Below are 18,800 nucleotides of genomic sequence, written 5' to 3' on the forward strand. Positions count from 1 at the left end.
CTCGCCTAGCAAATTTTTCTATTTTTAGTAGGGATGGGGTTTTGTCATGTTGGCCTGGCTGGTCTGGAACTCCTGGCCTCAAATGATCTGCCCGCCTTGGCCTACCAAAGTGCTGGGATTACAGGCGTGAGCCACCACACCTAGCTAAATAAACAATAATGTTTTAATATCATTAATAGATCATCAGTTCTAATTGTTTTCTAATTGTTGGATATATATTATCTATTTATAACTTAAATTATTTTTATTACATATTGCAAACATGTACAAAATTGCACACAGAAATATAAAGCTGAATATTCATGTAACCTGCACCCAGGTCAAAAATTAGAGACATTCCTAGTATTCCAGAAGATCCCCCATATGCCTCTTCCATACTTTCACTCCTCCCCAGGGGTAATCATTTACGTTGTTTACAGTTTGCATTATTATTTTTAAAAGGCTGCTATGGAAATCCTTGTATAAGTCTTTCAGTGTACACATGCATGTATTTCTGCCTGGAACACACCACCCAGGAGAGAATTTGCTGAGTCATAGGGTATGTGTACCTTCAGCTTCAATAGATAACGCCAGTTTTCTAAAGTGGTTATAAGAAGAAGTATGTCTACTAGTGTATGAATGTTGTAGGAGTTCCTTTTACATTCTGGGTAAGAGTTCTTACTTGATTGTGTGTGTTGCAATACATAGAATAGAAGATGTTTATAACTGATCTTTTAATAGAAGATGTTCTATTAAAGATATTTTCCTGATCAACAGAAGTTCTTAATTTGAATGGAGTTCAGTTTATTAATCTTTTAATCTTTACCATATAATCTTTTAATCTTTATACATTTTGTGCCCTGTTTTAAAAACTTTTTCCCCAACCCAGTGCCAAGAAGATAATTTATGTTCTAGAATTTTGATGTGCCTTTTACATTTGTATTTATAGTGTGCCTAGAGTTAATTGATTATTGTGTTGACATGAGGCACGGGGTAGTTGCACATTTAAAAATTGTGTTATTTTTCTAGTTAACATCTTTTGGTCAAAAGTAAATGTAATCTTTCCATATTGGTACAAATACATCTACCTTATTCTTTTAAACTATTACATATAATTCCATCAAATGGATATATTATAGTTGACGTGACCATTTCTCTATAAGACATTAAAGTTGTTTCCATTTGTTGCTATAACAAATAATGAACATTTTCAAACATGCCTCTTTGTGTATTTGGATAAAATATCTGTGGTTTGATATTAGGAGTGAAATTTTCACATCATCCAGTGTATACATTTAAGTCAAACTGTCATCCACAGTATTGCTTTTTCTGGCAGTATTATGTGAGGACACTCATTTCTCCTAATCATTGTATTATGTAAGGACACTCATTTCTCCTAATCATTGCTGACATGTTATTAATAAACTTAAAACCTGTCTGGTGGGGAGAACACAGTGGCTCATGCCTGTAATTGCAACATTTTGGGAGGCTGAGGCTGGAGGATCACTGAAGGCTAGGAGTTGAAGACTAGCCTGGGCAACATAGAGAGACCCTGTCTCTACAAAAAGTTAAAAAAAATTAGCTGGACATTATAGTGCTACTTGGGAGTGCTCCCAGCTACTTGGAACGCTGGAGTGGGAGGATCAGTTGAGCCTGGAAGGTTGAGGCTACAGTGAGCTGTGATCATGCCACTGTACTCCTGCTTGGATGACAGAACAAGACCCTGTCTCAGAAACAAATAAACAAAAAACAACTCTCCCCCACATCCCACAAAACCTATATCTAGTGAACTGACAGGTGAAAAATGTTTTTATTTTTGTTTAAATTTGCACATTCCTCATTACAAGTTAGGTTGAGCATTTTTATATATTTTATAGGCCATTTCTTTGTGTTTTCTGTGATTACTTTTGCCTATTTTTCTATTGGCTATTTTATTTTATTCTTACTGATTTACAGCAATTATTTATATGGTCTGTACATTAATCCTTTGTAGATTATGTGTGTTGCAAACATTTTCTTCCAGTTAAAACAAATTTTAGAAATTGTGCAATCTTAATTTTCACGTAGGCAGATTTATCTTTTAAATTATTTGCTTTTGTATCTTGGATAATATTTGTGTGTCTTCCCATTACATGTTTTAGTGTGTTTTGAATTTGACACAATTATTTAATCAGGCTTATTATTATTCAAAGCCACTCTTCCAGAATTTGAACACATGCGCTTCATGGGTTACATTCAGCCTGTGATCTATTTTGCTTGGAAAGCAGAATTTGAATCACTATTTAAAAATCAGGAAAATTTACATTAAAATCTGGGTTTCTGTTTTTGCCTTAAAAAAACCCAAAAGTTCACTTTGGAAGGCTGAGGTGGGCAGATCATGAGGTCAAGAGACTGAGACCATCCTGACCAACATGATGAAACCCCATCTCTTCTAAAAATACAAAAAAATTAGCTGGGCATGGTGGTGCACACCTGCAGTCCCAGCTACTCTGGAGGCTGAGACAGGAGAATTGCTTAAACCTAGGAGGTGGGGGTTGCAGTAAGCCAAGATCGCACCACCATGCCACTACAGCCTGGGTGACAGAGTAAGACTTTATCTCAAAAAAACAGAAAAAACCCGAAAGTTCTGACAACCATCAACCTACTTTCCATCTCTCTAAATGTAGCCATTTTATACCTTTTATTAATATAGGAATAGAATTTTATAAAATATAGCCTTTTGTGTGTGGCTTCTTTCACTTAGCATAATGTTTTCAAGGTTCATCCATGTTTTAACGTGTATGAGTACTTTATTCCTTTTTATTGCTGAATAATATTCTGTTTTATAGATATGCCACATTTTATTAACTATTCATCAGTTGATGGGACATTTGAATTGTTTCCACTTTTTGTCTATTATGAATAATAGACAAATATACAATAAATTATTCATAATGCTGCCATGAACATTATGTACAGGTTTTCATATGAACATACACTTTCATCTCTCTTGGGTATATTTTAGGAGTAGAATTGCCAGGTCATATGGTAACTCAGTGTTTAACTATTGAGAAACTACCAGACTGTTTTCCAAAATGGCTGCACCATTTTACATTCCCATCAGGAGTATATTAGGGTTCCAATTTCACCATATCTTCAACACTTATTGTCTGCCCTTTTTATTGTAGCCATGCGAGTAAGGTTAAAGTGGGATCTCATTGTAGTTTATATTTGATAATGATGCTGAAAATTTTTTCACAAGCCTTTTGGCCATTTTTATATATCTTCCTTGGAGAGATGTCTAATCAGATACTTGGCCAATTTTTAAATTAGGTTATGTGTCTTTTTGAGTTGTAATAGTTCTTTAGATATAAGACTTTTTACAGATACATAATTTGCAAATTATACCTCCTATTCTGGGCTTTGCTTTTCACTTTCTTGATGGTCTCTTGATGCACAAAATTTTTCATTTTGACAAATTTCATTGCTTAATCTGAGGACGTAAAAATTTATACATATATTTCTTTTAAGATCTTTTTTAAAAATTGTGGGAAGTGAGGGAGATAATGTTTAAATGTACATTTCGCTGGAAATGTTGGCAGGAATTGAAGTAGAGATATCCAACAAGCACATTGGAACTTCAGTAACAGAGATTGAGAGAGAAAATGGTGTTGAAGTTAGAGAGTTGGTTGCCTCTTAACATAAATGTAATCGAAACTATTAAAGAAGTGGACGAGATTACCAATGGAGAAATTTGTAGGAGGAGCTTGGGAAGGCCAATGACAGAAATTTGGGAAAAGACACATTCAGCAATGTAAGGAGAGCAAATGGTCAATGAGAAAAATTTCAATGAGGTACGGAGAGCACATGGGACCATTGAAAAAATCAAGTTAACATTTATACCTGAGTGTCAAACATTCTATAATGAGGAAAATTAGACTGAAATAAAGCTACTAGGTTTCCTTTATGGGACATTATTGGTGACTTTCAGAAGAGCAGTTTCAAGATAATCACTGGAGGACAAAAATCCAGGACAGTAAATTAAAGAGCGAATGGGAAGCAATGAAGGCAGAAGCCAGATTGTGTGGAGTATAGAATATTTAAAAATATATGATTCTGTAATGCAGATGTTTTTAATACAAATCTTTGTGCTTTGAAATATAAAAAATTAGATGTGTAGCTGAAAAACAGGTGCACAGTTAGCCAAGTTAAAAGAAAAGAGGGATTATCTTGTTACCAAATCTGTATCTCTTAATGGTGACAATTTGGGCAGCTATATGACCTTTCATTATCAAACTTAAAATGTCATTTCAGGTTTAACACATTTTCCTTTATAATTTCTCCCTAATAATGACCAACTTGTAGAACGAACATGAAAATGATCATTTCAGGGAGGAAGAAAAAGCTTCATAGCCAAAACAGGTGCTTTGAGGTAGGTGATAAGGGAAAGGTAGCAACAAGTACCATACGGAGAAAAACAGGTAGATTTTATTTAGAGATTTAGAGTTTATGCTAGTAACCACAAACTGCAAAAGCTTTATTTATAATTGGAGCAAAAATCAGTAGTTATTAAAGACAAGTAAGCAGGAAGAGAAGCACTGTAGATGCAGATTGGTGAAGAAACCCTTATCTGTTCCACGAGACACCATTTATTTGCAAATAAAAGAGGGGAATTTTTCAGCAAGAAAATTATTTCTTTATCAGTGTTACAGATATAATTAACAAACAGAGGAGAGTATGCAAATCAATAGATGTGGGGTTTTTTTTTTTTTCAATTTTGAATAATGAAGTCAGAACGGATGGCTACTAGTGGCTTTTTTTTTTTTTACCATTTATTAAGCTACATTAGCTCACTTCCTGAGAAATCCTTGAAAGCTTTTAAATTGAAGTGATTTCTTAACATGTGTAACGAAAAAGTAGAGCTAAACTAAAGCTCTGTGGATTTTTGACTGATGAAAATTTCTTTGTAGGAGAACCCAGTTATTTATCTGCTATGTGTTTAAAGATACATGAAACTCATCAATGAGAGCATAAAATACTACGGAGGGAAATCGTTTATCCTTAGCTAATAGAGTCCTTAAAAATATAACACCAAAGTAGCACATGTGAAAACACTTTAAACTGATTACATGGTATTTCTATTTTCCTGGTAAAATGCAAATATTAATTGGGTATACAGTAAGTCCTCTGGTCAAATATATATGTACATAGTTTACAGTTGGATAAAATGTACATGATATTTGTGAAACTGATTACCAGGATATTTTTCAAGTTCTCCATTGTCAGGGATATTTACTTGTAACCTAGAAGTGCATGCACATTTCCAAAGATATATCAGCCAAACTAAATTTAGTGAATAAATTTATTTACTGAGATTAAATTATTGTCAAATATGCTTTTGATGTTAATAGGACACAATCACTTAAAAATATGTGATGTAGGACATCTGTTGGGGTCATAAGTGGTTTCTTTGGATATACATTCAAACATTTAAATATTGATCACTGTTATGACCCTTTAAAGGCCAAGATAGTTACTATCTGCCTGTGCTCTTTTTAAATCTCCTTTCTTTCATATCCTATAAGACAATTGATGTACATCCGCAAGAAGTGCCATAGTGAACCTGCTGGGCCTGGGATTGCAGCATTAACTAGCGAGGAGCGAACTCGATGGGCTAAGGTTCTGATTTATGCTTTTCTTAACAAAGCTTTTCTCTAACGAACTCTTTTGATATATTGTATTTAAGTTCTAATATTTGATTATCATCTTCTTGCCCTTTAGGCACGAGAATATCTGGTTGGTCTTCATCCAGAGAACTTGACTTTGTTAGAAAAAGTTCAGAGTAGTTTACTGGTATATTCCTTGGAGGATAGCAGTCCACATGTAACACCAGAGGATTATTCTGAGGTACTTAATCAAGTTCTGTTTTATTTCTTGCAGATTTTTCTGGAAGACTCATATTTAGTGAACATGAGAAGATTTTTTTCTTTTTCTGTATTTAGCCTCTTGAAACTTACTGTTAGCTATTCAACATACTTGTACCAAATTGAAGCTTATAAAGTAGATAGTAAACTGGTAAATCCTTGCCAGATTGTTTAGGTTCATTTAGATGAGTATTATACTTTGTTTAAAGAAGTATGACTGCATATCACATGTCAGTGTTTCTCAACCTTTTCATTGCTGTGTACTCAGAAAATTTATACAGACAACTAGGTTTAATGTACTTTTCTTGCCAAAGGTGATACGAGAACCTACTCATAACCCACACTAGTGTATCTTGACACTGTAGTTGGGAGTGTCTCCTAAGAATGATGTCACCCTCATAAGTCATTTTTTATATCATTTGGTTAATTATTGAACACGTTAACATCAGTGATTTTAAGGGTAAATATGGTCTCGTTTTATGCTTCCCCCACACTGAGTGACATGAGTTTCCCAGGAAATAATAAAAGGTAGTAATTATATTAGAAATCTCATAGTCTTTTGAAAATACTTATTTTATAATGCATTAATTGGTATTAAATAGGAAAAAATTATCAAGGATTGTAAAACCTTGTATCAAGGAAAGTGTTTTTTTGTTTTTTGTTTGTTTGTTTGTTTTTTTTTGTTTTGGAGAATTACCAAACTTCTTTTTAATGCAGAATATATTTTAATGCAGTGCTGTTCAAACTTTTTTGACTACAATTTGTAGTTACAAATATATTTAGATTGCAGCTCACATGTGTATATGCATACAAACACATATATAAAATAGGAGTTTCACAGAACACTAATTACTTTTATTAACTGAGGGGTACACTCATATTTCCAGTCTATTTTATTCTCCTTTCTTGTAAGGACTGTTAATTATGATGCACTGAATTGATTTCATGATCATTAATGAGCCAAAGTTTATATACTTCAAAAAACAGGGTTAGTAGGAAATGAATTCTTAAAATATTTCCTCCTAACTAGACTTTAATGACTAAACTTTTATCATCTTTTGTACTATGTAAGTTACAAAAGCCTTTTCCACTCAATTCTATGTCCTGTAAACATTCATGAATATTGTACCAGCATTTTCTTTTCTGGTAAGATTTTCTTGAGATTTTGAGAAACAGCTAAAGTCAGGGCCAGAAATATTCTCTCTTGAGTATAACTATATTATCCTTTTATTAAATTTGGTTGACCTGAAGAGGAATGGTGAGAAGATAAATGTGTTTAAGATGTAAATTCTTACAAACCAATATTAAACCCTTTTAATTTGGAAAAATTAAATTTATTTTAGATTACTGCAGCCATCTTTAGTGGAGATCCAACAGTACGCTGGGGTGACAAATCCTATAATTTGATTTCCTTTTCTAATGGAGTATTTGGCTGTAATTGTGATGTAAGTAAACTACTGAAATTTTTTTTCTCTTTTGATCTTTTAGGTTAAATTAATGGCAATAAACCATAAATACCTGTGCTGTAGAACAGTATAAGTGAACACTAATTTAGTTTTATGGTACTTTGGTGAAAAGTTTAGTTATGAATTCTCAGTGAGAGTATAGGACAAGTTATTTTCTTCTGGCCGACAGTTTGTTGTGTACTATATCTGCAAAATGGAATTTGCATATAATAATTACATGGTATAAGGTCTTAAAACCTAGTATTACCTGCTTGCTGAGAATACCTATTTCAAAAGGTATTATATGACATTATGTATTGTTCTATGCACAGAGCAATGCATATGGATATATTTCTAGAGTTCAAGATTCACCTAGTAACTAGGTAACTGTTTTCCTAGAATGACACATGATCTTTGGAATACTGTTTAGACTGTGGATATTAAAATGGCAGTTACTACTATTTTTGACCTTTTTCACAAAAAAAACTTTCTTGTTTATCCTCTGTTCTCCTCCCATGGACATCTACTAGCTCTGTGTACTACCTGTCTGATAGCCATTCAGGAATTCTATGAACCAAGAAAATTTTTTATAAAAGGGTTGAGGGCTGGGCACTATGGCTCATGCCTGTAGTCCCAGCACTTTGGGGGGCTGAGGCAGGTGGATCACGAGCCCAGGAGATGGAGACTGGTATGGGCAGCTTCATGAAACCCCATCTCTAAAAATAATTTTAAAATTAGCCTCACATGGTTGTGTGTGCCTGTGGTCACACAAGTGGGAGGATTGCTTGAGCCTAAGAGGTTGAGGCTGCAGTGAGTGGTGATTGGGCCACTGCACTTCAGCCTGGGCAACAGAGTGAGACTCCATCTCCAAACAAAGGGGTGGGGGTTAGTAGTTGTATTAATCCATATTCAGGTTTAGGTGATAGAAACCTAAATCAAACTGGCATTAGCTTGAAGATATATTTGTTGTCAAGGGATGTAGCTAAATTTGGGTAAATCTTACTTCAATGTCCAGATGCTTTCATTAGAAATCTGTCCCCATTTTTTGGTACTGCTTTCCTTTGTTTGTCTTCATATTTAGATACGAATGTGATTGTTGTACCAACAGTCTCATGTCTTCATAGCTCTCTTCATAGCTTATTGACTCCCAAGAAAAATAGCCAGCTTTTTTTTTTTCCAATGGTTCTGGCAAAAGTCCTGGAATAATCCTCCTCGGTTGTGATTGGCCCATGTGAATCATATGTCCATACTGGGGAATCAGGGGATGAGCCTGGCCTGGGTCACATGCCCAGCCTTGGAATCTAGTGATAGAATCAGTGTCATTCAAACCACTACAGAGTGGTGTTTGGTTGCCTAAAGAACAATAAAGTAGCTGTTATTTCAGAACAAGGTGGATTGTTTGGTTAACAGGTACTGAAAGTAAATGTCTATTAGAATATCTCATTAGAGCTGCAGTAAAAGATTGCCACGAGTCAATTTGAAGATGTTCTCTTCACTCTTCCTTTGAATCTACTGTTGACAGAATAGTTCTTGTTAATTGCCTCAGTTTTCTTCTCTTCAGCTCCTCATTTGATTCTCCATGCCCCTCCTCAGTGTGGTTTCTCTCTTAACATTCCCTGAAAACTACCCTTTGTAAGATGGTTAACTGCCTCCTGGCTTCTTCCTTTGATTTCTCTTTGACCTGTCTGCTGCATTTGGTAACGCTTCTTTCCCTTCTTTTGACACTGCCTCCTTCCCCTTAACAGTATTTTCCTATCTGCTGATTCTGAAACTGACCTTAATATTCATCACACTTTTCCCTCTCTGACCACTTTCTTCCCTGATTTAAATGGTTTTATTGACCATTGTTATATATATATAACTTGCAGTTATACTTTTCTAGCTTTTAGCTATTATTCTCATTTGAGAGTTGTGTTTCATTATATGTTAAATTGTTTAATTTGGATGTTACATTTTTACATAAGAGTAAGTCAATCTTATTAATAATAACTCATCTTGCTTTCCGTCCCTCATCCCCAAGCCCAGCAAAAGACACCTTTTGCTAAACTGATTTTTACTAATAGCACCAGTATCCTGCTGTTCACACAAATTCAGGATGAAAATAATTTTGATAATCTTGTCTGTCTCTGAATAAAGAATATTGGGCCCATAATGAGCATATCTGTCAGCACAACTGAGATGTGTTTTTGTAGTGTGTGGACATGTTTTATGTGTGTGCATTAACATGCATATATTTATGAAATTGATCTGATTATCTCCACCTGATAATTTGCTTTAAATTCCATGTAGGTTTCCCTTCTAACCTAAGATGATTATGAAAGGTTCGGTTTAACCCATGTAAACCATCATTAGTGAAATACATATGCTGTAGGCCAGGCATGGCAGCTCATTCCCATAATTCCAGGACTTTGGGAGACCAGGGTGAGAGGATTACTTGATTCCAGTAGTTCTACACCAGCTTGGGCAACATAGTGAGACTCCATCTCTACAGAAAATTAAAACAGTTAGATGGGCATGGTAATGCATACCTATCCTCCCAACTACCTGGGAGGCTGAGGTGGGAGGATCACCTGAGACTAGGAGGTCCAAGTTGCAGTGAGCCATGGTTGTACCACTGTACTCAAGCCCAGGCAACAGAGCAAGACCCTGTCTCAAAAAGAAAAGAAAAGAAAAGTATATGTACTGTAATATAAAGCTTATTTTACCCTAAAGCTGTGTTGCTCTTCCATAATTATAATTGGTTGAATATATACTTTTGTGATTATATTAATTCCATTTCTTTCATATTTTATAATCCTCAAGTCAAGTACATTGTCTTCTCTATATTGTAGTCTTTACTGTAAGGCTTTGCAGAGGGTCTTTAGTTAATAATAACAATAGTTACTAATTATTGCTATGAGCCAGATCCTTAGTAAGCACCATATTAGTAGTATTAAAATTATTTTTCACAGCAGCTGTATATATATATATATATATATATATATATATATATATGCATTATCTCTACTGGGGAAATGAGGCAGTTTAATTTGAAAGCAAAGTAACTTTCTGACTGTTGCACTGCTAGGAAGTAGCAGAGCTTGAATTCAGAACCAAAGCCTCCGTTCTTAAATACTATGTCAACACATATTATAGCCTCTGTATAAGTGCAAGAAATGAAAGGTAAAAATTATGTGAACAAATAAAACATCAGGATAGCATTGGAATTTTATATTTCCTGACTTTTCTTTTTTGAGATTATTAGCTTTCCATCAGGAGACAGGTGCTTAGAATTATAGCTCAAAGATTAGCCAGGCATGGTGGTATGTACCTGTAATCCCACCTACTCAGGAGGCTGAGGCAGAAGAATCACCTGAACCTGGAAGGTGGAGGTTTCAGTGAGCTGAGATTATGCCACTGCACTCTAGCAGCCTAGGAGACAGAATGAGACTCCATCTCCAAAAAAAAAAAAAAAAGAATTATAGCTCTACTTGGAGACTGGTACTGTTTGTCTTGAATGAAACAATATATGATAATATCTGAAAATTCTTTGTAAAATTGTGAAATACCCCACATTTGTGAGAGTCTTGTTATGTGTGCTATTCTGGCAGAAGAACTACTCAGACATCTTATACTGACCTCCCTCAAGAGCCTTTGCTGATGTAGTTGTTGCCTGGTTGGTAACAATAAATTGTGTTTATAGGCTTCACTGGGCCATGATACAGGCTACAGAGCTGTAGTGTTAGGGTGTCATTTAAGACACCTAATTACTCCTCTGAAACTGGGCCTATATCTTGAGACTTCCCTTCTTTCCTTCCCAAGCTCGCAGTGTCACATTCAGATGATGAATGATATCTGTGTTTAATATAAAGTGGTAACAGTCACAAGGAACCATCTGATGTAACTCTAATCTAAGGAATACGGGGAAAATACGGGCAAAAACTTTGTCTTTCAAAGTAAATGATGGAAAAATTCACAAACCGCAATTTTTTTCTCTAAATATAGTTGGCAAACCTGAAACACCCCTGTAACACCTAGCCTATCTTTCCCACATTGCTTAAACTGAGAATTATTTCTGTCACATCTGGACGCTCATATAGATAAAACACACAAAATGGATATGCTTTCCAATATTAGCCTAAGTGGCCTATGTCCTTACCTAAGTTCATGCCCATCCCAAATGCTTTCAGATAGGCTGCCATACCCATCTGCTTTTCCACCCTGTTCTTACAATTCCAGAACATCTTTGTATTGCATATATAAACTTTCTTTGACTTCTAGTAAAAATAGCAATTTCTCTGGATTGTTCATATGTTACTTTATACACCCTCATGACTCCAAGCCCCACCAGGAGCCCTACTAGGGGCTTGCAAATTTAAACAATGTTTTTTCCAAAAAATAAAATAGAGCAGTTACTAAACTGTAGGGAATCCCCTATCTTATCAGGAGGTGAGGCATTTGATGACTCTATTATCTGTTAAGACTGGAGACAAAGTGAAAATAAAATATTGGATCAAGTTTTAAGTTGATATAAAGTATTAAGAAATATTGTGTATTTTCATTTTAGCATGCTCCTTTTGATGCAATGGTTATGGTGAACGTCAGTTATTATGTGGATGAGAAAATTATTCAGAATGAAGGAAGATGGAAGGTATGTTCGAATAAATATTCATCCTTTTTTTCTCCTAATAATTTTATAGATAAAATATTTTTAAGTCTTTCCTATTTTCAGGGTTCAGAGAAGGTACGAGATATACCACTTCCAGAAGAGCTCGTTTTCACTGTGGATGAGAAAGTATTAAATGACATCAACAAAGCTAAAGCCCAGTATCTCAGGGAGGTATATTTTTTGACTTTTCTCTTAAATAATAATAACGGTTTTTTCTTTTAATGACCATGTATACAAATTTAACTGTCATCCATACATGTCTGCATGTATTAAAGTAAGCCTTTAACACCTTTAATTTTTTATGTCTGATGATTACTTTAATGCAGATGATAATTTGGTTCTCTTCAGTATATTCTCCTTAGATGATTTTTCACCATTCTCATTTAATTATTCTTGTTAGGCATCTGATCTACAGATTGCAGCTTATGCCTTTACATCTTTTGGCAAAAAGCTAACCAAGAAGAAGATGCTTCACCCGGATACATTTATTCAGCTTGCACTACAGCTGGCCTATTACAGACTTCATGGACAGTAAGGACCTTTTATTTTCTATTTTCACGGTTCAGGGGCATATCTTTTTCATAGCTATTTTATCCTAACTCCTCAGTGTTTATACTCACTTTTTTTCCATCTGGCACTGTGTCCTCTTTGTACTTCCATCATCAGAGTATTTAGATTTCCAACTGTGGTGGTTTCAGGGTGTTTCCTTGATACTTTATCACGGTATCTACCTGATAACTTTTGAAGTGTCTGTTCTAACCTGAAAGAGGATTGGTCATTCTTTGGCATTCAGATCGCTTCGTTTTCTTGCAACATCAATTTTCTGATGGGTTTCATGAAAAGTTGTGATTTTATAAATTATCCAGCCTTCTCATTTTTAGAATAGGAGTGACATTAATATTGTGACAGTATATCCTAAGAGGAAGTGGAAGTCCCTCAATCTTCCTTTTTTAATTGATAAATAAGTTATCATTGCACATATTTATCAGGTACATGTGATTTTTTTTTAAATACATGCATAAAATGTGTAATGGTCATATCAGGGTAATTGAGATATTCACAATGAGACATCACCTCACCCCAGTTAAAAATGACTTTTATCGAGACAGGCAATAACAGATGCTGGCAAAGATGTGGAGAAAAGGGAAGCCTCATACACTGCTGGTGGGAATTAATTAGTACAGCCACTATGGCAGACAGTTTGGAAGTACCTCACTAAATTTAAAAAATAGAACTACTCTACAGTCTGATGATCCCACTGCTAGATATATATCCAAGATCCACCTGCCTTGGCCTCCCAAAGTGCTAGGATTACAGGCATGAGCCACTGTGCCCAGCCCACATTTTCTTTATCCATATATTTATTGATGGACACTTAGGTTGATTCCGTATCATGACAATTGTAAATGATGCTGCAGTAAATATTGGAGTGCGGATAACTCTTTGATATGTTGATTTCCTTTCTCTTGGATATATACCTAGCAGAGATAGGTATATATCCAGATTGTTACCACTCCACTCCAGCCTGGGTAACAGCAAGACTCTAACAACAACAACAACAAAAAGATCTTTTGTCCATTTTGAATCAGATAAATTTGTGTGTTGCTATTTTTTAAGTTTCTTATATATTCTGATTATTAATTTCTTGTGGGATAGTTTGCAAATATTTTCTCCCATTCTCTGGGTTGTGTCTTCACTTTGCTGATTGTTTCCTCTGCAATGCAGAAGCTTTTTAACTTAATATGATTCCATTTTCTATTTCTTTATTGGCTTCCATGCTTGTGGGGTATTTCTCAAGAAATATTTGCCCAGTACAGTGTCCTGGAGAGTTTCCCCAATGTTTTCTTTTAGTAGTTTTATAGCTTCAGGCCTTATATTTAAGCCTTTAATCCATTTTGATTTGAATTTCGTATGTGGTAAGAGATGGTGGTCTAGTTTTATTTTTCTGCATATGGATACACATTTTTCTGCCTATGGATACACATTTTTCCCAGAACCATTTATTGAAGAGCCTGTCCTCTCCCTAATTTGCCTTTGTTGAAAAGAAATTGCCTGTAAACACATGGATTTATTTCTGGATTCTCTATTCTGTTCCATTGGCCTGTATGTCTGTTTTTATGCCAGTACCATGCTGTTTTGGTTACTATAGCTTTGTGGTATATTTTGAAATTAGGTAATGTGATGCCTCATGCTTTTTTTTTTTTCTGCTTAAGATTGTGTTGGCTATTCTGGGTCTTTTGTGGCTCCATATGAATTTCTGTATTTTTTTTTCTATTTTTGTGAACAATATCATTGGTATTTTGATAGGAATTGCATTGAATCTGCAGATTGCTTTGGGTAGGATGTACATTTTCAATATATGAATTCTTCTAATTAACGAACATGAGCTGTCTTTCCATTTTCTGATGTCTTCTGTCTTTCATTAGTGTTTTATCAAATGTTTTCCTTGTATAGATATTTTTACCTTTTTGTTTCAGTTGATTCCTAGGTATTTTATATTTTTTGTAGCTATTGTAAATGGGATTGCTTTCTTGATTTCTTTTTCAGATTGTTTACTTTTGGCATATAGAAATGCAATTGATTTTAATGTGTTGATTTTATATCTTACAACTTTACTGAATTTGTTTACCAGTCTAACGGCTGTTCATTGGAGTCTTTAGGTTTAAGTATAAGATCATGTCATCTGCAAACAGGATAATTTGACTTTTTCCTTTGCAATTTGAATGCTCTTTATTTCATTCTCTTGCCTAATTGCTTTGGCTAGGACTTCCAATACTGTATTGCATAAAACTGGTGAAAGTAGGCATCTTTGTCATGTTCTAAATCAGGCGTCCCCAAACTTTTTACACAGGGGGCTAGTTCACTGTCCCTCAGACCGTTGGAGGGCCGCCACATACTGTGCTCCTCTCACTGACCACCAATGAAAGAGGTGCCCCTTCCTGAAGTGCGGCAGGGGGCCAGATAAATGGCCTCAGGGGTCCACATGCGGCCTGTGGGCCGTAGTTTGGGGACGTCTGTTCTAAATCTTAGAGGAAAGGCTTGCAATTTTTCCATGTTCAGTATGATGTTAGCTCTAGATTTGTCATATGTGGCTTTTATTGATTTCATGTATATTTCTTCTTTACTGAGTTGTTGAAAAGTTTTTTTTTTTTTAATCATGAAGGGATTTCAATTTAATCAAATGCTTTTTCAGCATCTATTGAAATGATTACATGGTTTTTGTTTTTATTCTGTTGATGTAATGTATCATATGTTGAACCATCTGAATTCCACTTAATCATGATGATCCTTTTTTTTTGAGACAGAGTTTCAGTCAGGCTGGAGTGCAGTGGCACAATCTTGGCTCACTACAGCCTCCGACTCTCTGGTTCAAGCAACTCCCTAGTTGGTTCTCCTGCCTCAGCATCCATAGTAGCCGGGATTACAGGCACGTGCCACCACTCCTAGCTAATTTTTTTGTATTTTTATTAGAGATGGGGTTTCTCCATGTTGGCCAGGTTGGTCTCGAACTCATTACCTCAGGTGATTCATCTACCTCAGCTCCCAAAGTGCTGGAAGTTTATCTAGTTTTTTTTTTCTTTTGTGGCTTGTGCTTTCAGTGTAATATACAAGATGTCATTGCCAAATTCAGTGTTGTGAAGCCTTTTCCCTGTGTTTTCCTCTAAGATTTTTATAATTTTAGCTATTACTTTAGGTCTTTGACCCATTTTTGAGTGAATTTTTGCATATGGTATAAAGTAAAGGATCTGTATTGGAGTTATTCAGAAAAGCAGAACCAATAGGCTTTTAGACATAATGAATTTTACACTTAATAAACTACAGTATCCTGCAAATATAGCTTTTATTTGTAATGGGAAACCAAAAACTTTATGTTACTCATTTTATTGCAATATTCACTTTATTGCGGTGGACTGGAACTGAGCCTACCGTATCTGTGAGGTATGTCTGTAGATGGACCATGTTTTTTCAGTTCAGTCTACCAATCTCTTTGATTGGAGAGTTACATTTGAAATTATTTACATTTGAAATAATTACTGACAAGGCAGAACTTCTACCCTTTAGTTATATGTTTTATTTAGGTCTGATATGGTTTTTGTTCCTCAATTCCTCTATTACTACCGTTTTTGTTGAATTTTTTAATATGCCATTTTGATTTATTAGTTTTCTTTGGTGGTGTCAAGTTTGCCTATCCTTGTAGTTCTGCGTTGACGTCTGTGCATTTAAAGGAGTCACTTCCAATTTTTATAGACTTGCTTCAGCAGGTCAGGACTTTCTCCTGCCTGGTCCCTGGGTGGACAGGACTGCCTCCAGAACAGCAGTTGAGTGGGCTGGAGCCAGGTCATGGGACTGCTTATGTGTTAGACAGTCAGCAGGCCTGTTATGAGAGTACAGTTCAGCATGGCTCCTGCCTGGTCCCTGGACAGATGGGACTGTCTCTGGGACCACCACTGAGTAAGACTGGAGCCAGGTCAAAGGGCTCCTTCTGTGTCCACAGTCAAATGCAGTTTTCATGGGTCAATTACTGGGAGAGCAGGTGGATGTGATACCTTCCAGGTCCCTAGACAGATGGGACTTCCTCCAAGACTACAGACAAGCAGGGCTGGAGCCAAGTCTCCAAGGTACCTCACTTCAAAGAGCTGCTCTTCTCTCCAGATCTTGGCCCTCATATCCTGGCTGCTTTAACAATTGCCCAAAGTAATTTATAGATTCTGTGCTATTCCCATCAAGCCACTATTGGCTTTCTTCACAGAATTAGAAACTACTTTAAATTTCATGTGGAACCAAAAAAATTCCACATAACCAAGACAATCCTAAGCAAAAAAAAAAAACAAAGCTAGAGACATCACACTACCTGACTTCAAATTATACTACAAGGAACCAAAACAGCATGGTACTGGTACCAAAGCAGATATATAGACCAATGGAACAGAACAGACACCTCAGAAATAATGCCAAATATCTACAACCATCTGATCTTTGGCAAACCTGACAAAAACAAGCAATGAGGGAAGGATTCCCTATTTAATAAATGGTGTTGGGAAAACTGGCTAGCCATATGCAGCAAACTGAAACTGGACCCCTCCTTACACCTTCTACGAAAATAAATTCATTTTGTTTTCTTGGATTAAAGACTTAAATGTAGACCTAAAACCATAAAAACCTTAGAAGAAAACCTGCACAATACTGTTCAGGACATAGGCATAGGCAAAGACTTCATGACTAAAACACCAAAAGCAATGGCAACAAAAGCCAAAATACACAAACAGGATCTAATTAAACTAAAGAGCTTCTGCACAGCAAAAGAAACTATCACCAGAGTGAACAGGCAACCTCAGAATGGGAGAAAATTTTTGCAATCTAACTATCTGACAAAGGGCTAGTATCTAGATTTAATCTATAAGGAACTTAAACAGATTTACAAAAGAAAAAACAACCCCATCACAAAGTGGGCAAAGGATATGAACAGACACTTCTCAAAAGAAGACATTTATGCAGGCAACAAACATGAAAAAAGCTTATCATCACTGGTCATTAGAGAAATGCAAATCAAAATCACAATGAGATACCATCTCACACCAGTTAGAATGGTGATCATTAAAAAGTCAGGAGACAAGAGATGCTGGAGAGGATGCTGAGAAATAGGAATGCTTTTACACTGTTGGTGGGAGTGTAAATTAGTTCCACCATTGTGGAAGACAGTGTGGCGATTCCTTAAGGATCTAGAACTAGAAATACCATTTGACCCAGCAATCCCATTACTGAGTATATACCCAAAGGATTATAAAACATTCTGCTATAAAGATACATGCACACATAAGTTTATTGCAGCACTGTTCACAATAGCAAAGACTTGGAACCAACCCAAGTACCCATCAATGATAAACTGGATAAAGAAAATGTGGCACATATACACCATGGAATACTATGCAGCCATAGAAAAGGGGAAGTTCATGTCCTTTACAGGGACATGGATGAAGCTAGAAACCATTATTCTCAGCAAACTAACACAGGAACAGAAAACCAAACACTGCAGGTTCTCACTTATAAGTGGGAGTTGAACAATGAGAACACATGGACACAGAGGGGGAACATCACACACCAATGCCTGTTGAGGGCTTGGGGCTACGGGAGGGATAGTGTTAGGAGAAATACCTAATATAGATGGCAGGTTGATGGGTGCAGCAAACCACCATGGCGCATGTATACCTGTATAACAAACCTGCATGTTCTGCACATGTATCCCAGAACTTAAAGTATAATAAAAAAAATTCTGCAACACCTTCAAATAGATGTTTTTTAAATCCAGTTTTTGTTGTTGTTCTTAGCATTAAGATTGGCTTGCTACAAGCTAGCTTATCATAGCTGGCATTGGAAATTTCACCTATTTTTTTTAAGGCATTAGATATGTTCAAATCAGCTTCCAAATAAATTTGACACATTGCATTTGATTGATATGCCTCTTAACTATTTTTTTTTAAATGATAGGAATTTTTTCCCTACTTTTTTCTCATTGTATTTGATTTTATGAAGAAACAGATTCATTTATCCCATAGAGTTTTCTGAATTTTCCTGATTGTATTCCCATGGTGATACTTAACATGTTGTTCAGTCTCTTGTTTGTCTTGGAAACTGGTAGAGCTATAGAATTGATAAGCGTCAGTTCTTATTTTGGTTATATTTTACAATAAATCAAATAGTTAATGCTCTTTGCTTTGTATTCCATCTTTTAAGATTGAGAGTGTGTTCACTTGTCAGCCAGCATCTATTATAAAAAGTTTACTCCCTGAATTTTTTACCTAATGTTTTAGTAGTCATTGAAGATCG

General features: G+C 35.6%; 1 protein-coding gene across 3 annotated transcripts in view; it reads left to right on the plus strand.

Annotated features, from left to right (window-relative positions):
• Positions 1 to 18,800, plus strand: part of CROT (carnitine O-octanoyltransferase) — a 48,342-nt gene that overhangs the window by 20,612 nt on the left and 8,930 nt on the right. For all 3 annotated transcript variants that reach the window (XM_010345000.3, XM_074379355.1, XM_074379354.1), the window contains 6 exons: positions 5,544 to 5,637; positions 5,740 to 5,865; positions 7,226 to 7,327; positions 11,874 to 11,957; positions 12,039 to 12,146; positions 12,376 to 12,506. In XM_010345000.3, the coding sequence (XP_010343302.1) occupies positions 5,544 to 5,637; positions 5,740 to 5,865; positions 7,226 to 7,327; positions 11,874 to 11,957; positions 12,039 to 12,146; positions 12,376 to 12,506 (645 nt within the window). The remainder of the gene's footprint in view (positions 1 to 5,543; positions 5,638 to 5,739; positions 5,866 to 7,225; positions 7,328 to 11,873; positions 11,958 to 12,038; positions 12,147 to 12,375; positions 12,507 to 18,800) is intronic.

The sequence above is a fragment of the Saimiri boliviensis genome, chromosome 10 (genome assembly GCF_048565385.1).
Source record: "Saimiri boliviensis isolate mSaiBol1 chromosome 10, mSaiBol1.pri, whole genome shotgun sequence".
NCBI lineage: Eukaryota > Metazoa > Chordata > Mammalia > Primates > Cebidae > Saimiri > Saimiri boliviensis.